Source organism: Lactuca virosa, chromosome 7, assembly GCF_052849685.1.
Source record: "Lactuca virosa cultivar CGN04683 chromosome 7, Lactuca_virosa_CGN04683_v6, whole genome shotgun sequence".
Lineage (NCBI taxonomy): Eukaryota > Viridiplantae > Streptophyta > Magnoliopsida > Asterales > Asteraceae > Lactuca > Lactuca virosa.
The window spans coordinates 39,492,373-39,499,889 of NC_136432.1; the positions used below are offsets into that span (position 1 = coordinate 39,492,373).

Below are 7,517 nucleotides of genomic sequence, written 5' to 3' on the forward strand. Positions count from 1 at the left end.
TATTTTATCTGAAATGTTGCAAGGTAAAAGACTACATTAGTGGAAATTTGGTCATGCTACAGTATCTCTCAATCTTAACACAATTAACATTTCTAATTGTTGTACAATAATACAATGTGTGATGATTAAATCAGTTCTAATAGTAGTCTTTTCTCTAATTAGTAGCATCTACATGCTACCTCGTGATTTAATTTAATTACAGGCCTACCTTCTTTGACACATAGATGTGCAATTCCGCATCATTACCCTCACTAAATGAAAAATATCTCAAACTATAAAAGTGGACTTGTTTCAAGAAGACCAAGACCTAAACATATTGTTATTTTTCTTTATAATATCAACAGAATTCTAGTCCATTAAACTCTCAAAAACATTTTTAACAAAGTAGAAACAATTCAGCTTGAAAATTCTCAAATTCCGTATTGTACGATATAAAGTAGGTTCACCATATAATAGTAAAGAAAATTAGTATACATTAATCAGACTTCCCGCTCAACCATTCAAAATCCAGTAAAAATCATTACATCACAAGTTGTGCACCATATCATCTCAACTCAAGCCCCTTTCTTCTTGCTATCTTTCGCTTGCTTCACATCTTTGGTAAGCATCCTAGGTGCAATCGCCATAGACATAAGCTCTTGGAACAACAACTTGCAAGCATATGGAATATGCACCTACATATACCATAAAATAATTAAAAAATAATAATAAATACATTAATTAACGGGATGGGATGATAGTCACATACCTGAACGATATCGGTTTTATTCTTGCAACTTCTACACTCGAAGGAACTCTTTTTGATATTAGCAATTGCAATCAATCCACAGCGCTCACAGACATGAACCCGATACGCATCACTCTGGTCAAAGAGTCTTTCTTTAAGGAAATGGGCAGCACCATGAGCAATCATGCAGTCGCGCTCCATTTCACCAAACCGGAGCCCACCGTCACGTGACCGACCTTCAGCGGGCTGGCGGGTCAGGATCTGGACGGGACCACGTCCACGTGAATGGATCTTGTCATCAACCATATGTTTCAGTCTTTGGTAGTAAGTGGGCCCCAGGAATATCATGGCAGTTAGCCGTCGGCCGGTGTGACCGTTGTACATGGTCTCGAACCCACGCATTTGGTAACCGCACTTGTGAAGCGCTCTACTGATGTTATCCACCTGGCAAGCATCAAACCAAAATGTCATTTTTTTTCATTCTACAACAAATCAATGGAAGTAGGTTGCTATTAGTTGGAAGTACTTACAGTGACATCGGTGAAGGGAGTGGCGTCTCCTTCTTTACCCATATGTGCAGCAACTTTGCCCATAATACACTCAATGAGTTGACCAATTGTCATGCGAGAAGGAATAGCATGAGGATTCACAATAATGTCAGGAGTGATTCCCTCCACAGTCCATGGCATGTCTTCTTGTGTGTAAGTCATCCCAACTGTTCCCTTTTGACCATGTCTACTGCTAAACTTATCTCCAATCTGTGGGATCCTCACTGACCTCACCCTCACTTTCACAAATCTCAACCCATCAGCATTTGTTGTCAACAGCACCTACAGCACTCCACTTTCCATATTTAACAACCAAATCAACTATTCAAAAACACAGGCAACCGGGCAGGGAAACTGGGCAGTACCTGATCAACCATTCCGGTTTCACTATGACGTAAACTTGTACTGTGATCACGACGAGTGTATCTGGAGGCTTGCCCTTGAGCATCATCTTGAGCAATTGGTGTTGTCTTCCCAATAATCACGTCCTCACCACCGACTCGTGTCCCCTACATTATAACAATCGTGTGTGCGTTTTTAGTACAGATGAAAAAAAAACTAAACCCTCAACTCTAAACAGACAGTACTACTCACAGGAGGAGCAAGACCATCATCATCCAATTTATCGTAAGAACCATGTCGCATGCCCTGTATTTAAAAAAGAAAAAAAAAATTAAAAAATTTGTTTTGGAAAAGAAACAAAAAACACAACTGTTTGGTGTATTTTACCATGGTGTTAGCTCTATCGGGACGACCGAAATCTTCCTTCACAAGTGTCCCCATCTTCTTCTCTTCGTCCCTGTAAAAAAAACATGTAAGTCAGGTTTTGTAGTCTATGGACTGGAGGGAGGGTATTTATGTCTTTTGAGCAAGTAAAGTACCTGTAAGAACGGAAGAAGAGTGATCTGAAGAAGCCACGGTCTATTGAGGACTGGTTCATGATAACGGAATCTTCTTGGTTATATCCAGAATAACACGAAATTGCCACAATTGCATTCTAAGACAAGAGAAAATAGAAACTCAGGGATGGTATTTAGATATGAAAATAAAAAATACATAAGATATAGAAAAATACGCACAATGCCAGCTGGAAGCTGTCGGAAGTGTAAGTGCTCCATTGCTCGAGTAGTTACAAGAGGTTTTTGGGGATAGTAAAGCACGTAGGCCAATGTATCCTAAAATGAAAACAGATTCACAACAAAACCATTAAAAAAAAACATGAGAGAAAGAGTTAAATACAATGTATAGCAACATACTTTCATTTATGTGTGTATTATAGCATACATTTAATCTGTTTCTTATCAGGACATACTAATTTGAAAGTACATTGCTATTTCTTGCATTTAAGGGTGATGAAAAAGAATAAATGTGTTGCATACCATACGAAACTGGAAGTTGGTGACATAAATTCCCATAGCTTGCTTACCCATGGCCGATTGATACGTATTACGTGGAGACTGTTTGACACATAAAACAAAATATAAATTATAATGATCCCACAAGATAAATATAATAATTTAGAATAGAAACTTACCTGGTTGTGGTCAGGAAATGGTATAATTGAGGCACAAACACCCAAGATTAAAGACGGATGGATTTCACAATGTGTGTAAGTGTCTGAATAAGATTCACCTGGATTTTCCCTTGCACTTACAAGATCCTACATCACATCCATTTCCCAAGTTATTTTCTTAAATATTTCTTAGACATAAAAAGAGAACAAACTTGATATCATGTATTGTTTTGTTGCTTACATTAATGGTCATGGAAATCATAGTGGTCTCTTCCTCTTCCGTATCAATATACTCTATGAATCCATTTGATACAAGATCATGCCACCCACCATCTTCTGGGGTTTCCTGTGAATCCATAAATACAAACAAGATGTTATGAAGATAATAAACCATAAATCTTTTAAAAATTACGAAAGTTTACAGACATACCCTTTGTTGGAGCTTTTGGATATCTTTCTTTTTTATTAAAAGTCTTTGCTTTTCAACAATGAAAAGCGGGCGACTGCAACGACCATAATCTGTATATATTCGAAGTTCTTTTAAACGAATATCTCGCACAACTCCAACTTCCGTGTTCACATCAACCTGAACATTTTTAACACATTTCATTCATATAAAAAGATTTTACCAAAAGAGTAATTTCATTTAAGTCGATTTATAGTAAAAAAAATTAAAAGATTTTACTCACTCGTCTTCTCAATCTCCTTAATGTTCTCACCAACATGTCTGGGTCCCGATGGATTCCCACCCAGAGACCATTCACAAAGATCTTCGTAGCTTGAGGGATCACAGCAGGAGAAATTTCCTGATTTTGAAGTAACTTGCTTTTGTTAAATAAAGAAAGGATTTATAGTAAGATAAATGATCTTAATGTTTACCTCAAAATTTTCTGTACCCCATTCTTCCAAAAACTCAAGAATAGGGTATGCAGCTGACCCCACAGTTATGTAAACCATCAATGCAAGATTCTTCACCAGTCCACATGCCTACAACAATAACCATAAACATAACATAAGGTTACCATTTGAACTCAGATGATCAGATCATAAGTCATAACAAAAGTAAATTACTAACCTGCCCTTCAGGGGTTTCTGCGGGACACATCATTCCCCATTGTGAGTTATGCAGCTGCCTTGGTTTTGCCAATTTTCCTATTTAAATGTAAAAACAACTAGATATAAGACAAGCTAAAACAAAAAGCATCATGCACCATGGAAATACAGAGCAAGAAACAATAATACAACAAAAAAGAAAAATTACCTTCACGTCCTATGGGTGAATTGAGTCTTCGTAAATGTGACAACGTAGATGCATATGTCAAGCGATTCAACACCTGCAAATTTCATTAACAATATGTAAGAAAAAGAAACTTAAATTTCAAACAACCCCTTGTCTTACCAGTTTTTTTTATTAAGAAAAAGAAAACTTATCAAAAGAAAACTAATATTGTAATTTATAAACCATAGAATCTAACCTGTGAAACCCCAGCCCTAGTTCCAGCTGCATTTGCTTGCCCCCAATTCCCAGTAGCAAGTGAATATTTAAGCCCACTTGTTATCGTTTTTGCTTTAATTGCAAATTGCAGATTAACATCCTTACCATTGTCTACACACTGCAGATTATCGAACAAGATGATTCAATAACTAATAACACAAAATTATGAGTTTCAGAATCTTGAATTTAGAATTAATTAAATCACCTTCTGAACATATCCTCTTACGTCTCTGGTTAACTTCCGGAAGAGCTACATTAACAGGAGAGATAACAAGTTGTTATATGCATATACATAGGTAACATATCAATAGAATAATCCAAGAAAATAAAATAAAAATTAAAACCTCACCATTCTAAATAGGCCCCCAAGCAATGGGCCAGCAAGATCCAACCTTTTGTTTCCATAATGATCCCTATCATCCTCAGCCCTCCGACCAAGAGCACATAACAAAAGACGGTGGATAATATAACTGATGAAAGTAAAAACACGCCATTACTTCTATATAAAAATAAGAAAAATACCAAAAACAATGCATTTCATATAGAAAAAAAAAATTACCCGAAGTAGTATGCTTTCTTTGTTTCACAATACTCTCCAACACCCACATGAGGAAGCATTTCTTTTTGAAGAATATCACGGGCATACCTGTTAATCAACAAATATTGTAAACATAGATCATACTATGATAACAAAAATGATGATATTAATAATTAATTATTAAAACACCATGACAAAGAAAACATACTTTATTCTCTTCTCTTTCGTGACACCAACAGTGGCACCTCTTTTCCCAATGTAATCTAGTGCCACCTGCAATAAAAGAAGGCAAGAAAGATAAAAAGATTAACCATTTAATTTTGAAATCAAGAGGCAAGAATTTCCTTCCAAGTGATCTTACTTGTTGATTTTGTATTACAAAAGCTTCTTCTAGTGATGGTCTCAACAACTCCATCATTTGAGTATCAGCAAAATCATAACAAATGTGTTCTAATATATCTTTATCAGCAACAAATCCCAGTGCTCGAAACACTATAATGATAGGAATTTCAATTCGGATATATGGAAGGGTAGCACGAATATATTGACCCGAGGAGCCCTGCAATTGAAAAAAAAAGATGTCAATTTAACAGAAATAACAACATACTTTGATTTATTTGTTTATTATAGCATCTTACTTCAAGTTTGTTTCTTACTAAAACATTGCACTTCGAAAAAACTATCAAGTTATAGCAGTGAAAATTGTTTGTATTTGGACAACATTGCTATATAGTGGATAGATTTTTCAAAGTACATGCCGTAATAGGAGAAGAAGGAATTAGAATGCTATAACAAACAAATAAATGAAAGTAAATTGCTGTTTCTCATATTTAAGGTAAAAGATTCATACCCCTTTGGCACTAGTCCGAGAAAGCATGCGAACAAACATGGTACTTGGTGGCCTATTTTGAGATTCTGCCATTGAACGAACTTCTCCCACATAAGCATATTTATTTGGTTGCCTCTTCTTAAATACATAAACATGATTGGTGCTCATTTTCTCTTGAGCAATTAGAACCTTTTCACTCCCATTGATGATGAAATATCCACCTTGATCATATGGGCACTCTCCAAGTTCAGTCAAATCCTTTTCTGAATTCTGAAATAATGTACAGTAACTTGACCGAAGCATTATAGGAACCTGAAATGTGTCATAAAATATGATTACAGGATTCAACATTTGCATTTTAGTTTACCAAGATTTCATTTTGCAATATCCATACCTTTCCAATGAAGACTTTAGCAAAATCTTGAGTTTCTGTAACTTCTTCACCATCATGCCCTTTCTTTATAGCCCTCTTGGATACGTCGACATACAATGGTGCAGAATATGTCAGATTCCTCAGCCTTGCTGCCTTTGGAAACAATGTGGCGGTTTCACCATCTGACTCTGTCATCATTGGCTTACTCAGATAAATCTGACCAAAGCTGATCTTATAGATTGTCTGCAAGTGAGAAAAGAAGGATATATCAAATATTCAAATACATCACATGAATGTATGCACTTTTCTGTTCACTCAAAGTGCAATTTCCTTGAAAATGCACAATGTTTTGATACTTCAGTTGTTGAATTTTGTTTAATATAGAATGTGAATCCCACTCATTTAGAAGTACTTTTTTCCCACTAGTTTCACAATAGTTCAATTGAATTCAAATTGGATTTTAGAAGTCTTTACTCAGATAACCCTAGAATCTTGCAAAGCATTCTTACATTTTGATAATTCAACTATGGGACTATTACTATCTGATTCTAGAGCTCCATCAAGTCGGACAATTTCCAGTTACATTCAGATAGTTTCGTGAACCAATCAATTTCAAGAGGTCTACAGTGCTTTTCCCTCCGAAAACAAAACAATACGTGAAACCCTAGAATTGAGAATACCAAGCTTGGTTACCATTTTCAATTTGAAACAACCAATTTAAACAATTTATGCTCCAAAACTGAACTCTTAACCCTACGGCAGAATTGTAACTATATACAGAAAGAGAATCCAAAACGAACCTCCGCAAAATCAGGCTGGTGACCCGGATTGTGCTGGGATTCGGGTCGGATCTCGATATCTGCAGATTCGTCCACAATTTCCTGCATAGTATTTTGAATAAACTCATCAAATGAATCGAGTTGTTGACGAACAAGACCCTTTTCTTCGAAATAAGAACTGATAACTGCCCAAGCATCCTCTTGGGTTATATCTTCTTCCTCGTCGTTGTAACCTTGATCATACTCTTCTTCCAAATCCATAACGAAATCTTTTAGAAAGCCTTTTCCCAATCAAAATCAAGATGATTGATCACAGATTTTGAAGGATAGCAATATGGGTCGGGGAAGCAGAGAGGGTTTTAGGGTCTCTCGGCAGGTCGCAGTGTAAAGAGCGAGACAAATGCGTAGACGGCTGGTTATAAATGAGTTTTATTGAGAGAATGGCGGTGTTCAGGGGTAGATTTGTAATTTACATTCAAAAAATAAGGAGTAAATTACAAATCAAACCCCCGAACTATTGACTATTTCGTATATCGTTCAACTAAATGAACTCTATGGCAAATAAGGCGGGCCTTCATTGGGCTGCACGTCCTTGTCTTGAAAATAGCCCAGCAGAGGATCCAGACCCAAAGACAGGAACAGTCCAAACACCCGAAGCTGCTGTGGAGTCAGGCCCAATGGGCTTTTCTGCTGTAAAGTTGGGTTAGGAAGATCA

At 36.4% G+C, this 7,517-nt stretch overlaps 1 protein-coding gene across 1 annotated transcript; it reads right to left on the reverse strand.

Annotated features, from left to right (window-relative positions):
* Positions 1–394: 394 nt before the first annotated feature.
* On the reverse strand, positions 395–7,194 carry LOC145123392 (DNA-directed RNA polymerase II subunit RPB2). Its single transcript, XM_079058607.1, has 25 exons — positions 6,824–7,194; positions 6,045–6,266; positions 5,672–5,962; positions 5,183–5,380; positions 5,030–5,094; positions 4,843–4,929; positions 4,633–4,753; positions 4,489–4,533; positions 4,264–4,401; positions 4,050–4,122; positions 3,864–3,940; positions 3,668–3,775; positions 3,478–3,594; positions 3,219–3,374; positions 3,030–3,134; positions 2,810–2,935; positions 2,655–2,732; positions 2,355–2,450; positions 2,157–2,272; positions 2,005–2,074; positions 1,870–1,923; positions 1,641–1,784; positions 1,258–1,557; positions 749–1,171; positions 395–674 (listed from the first exon to the last, which is right to left on the reverse strand). Exons 1-25 carry the CDS (start codon positions 7,061–7,063, stop codon positions 555–557), a joined length of 3,570 nt encoding a protein of 1,189 aa, XP_078914733.1. The 5' UTR covers positions 7,064–7,194; the 3' UTR covers positions 395–554.
* Positions 7,195–7,517: the final 323 nt, after the last annotated feature.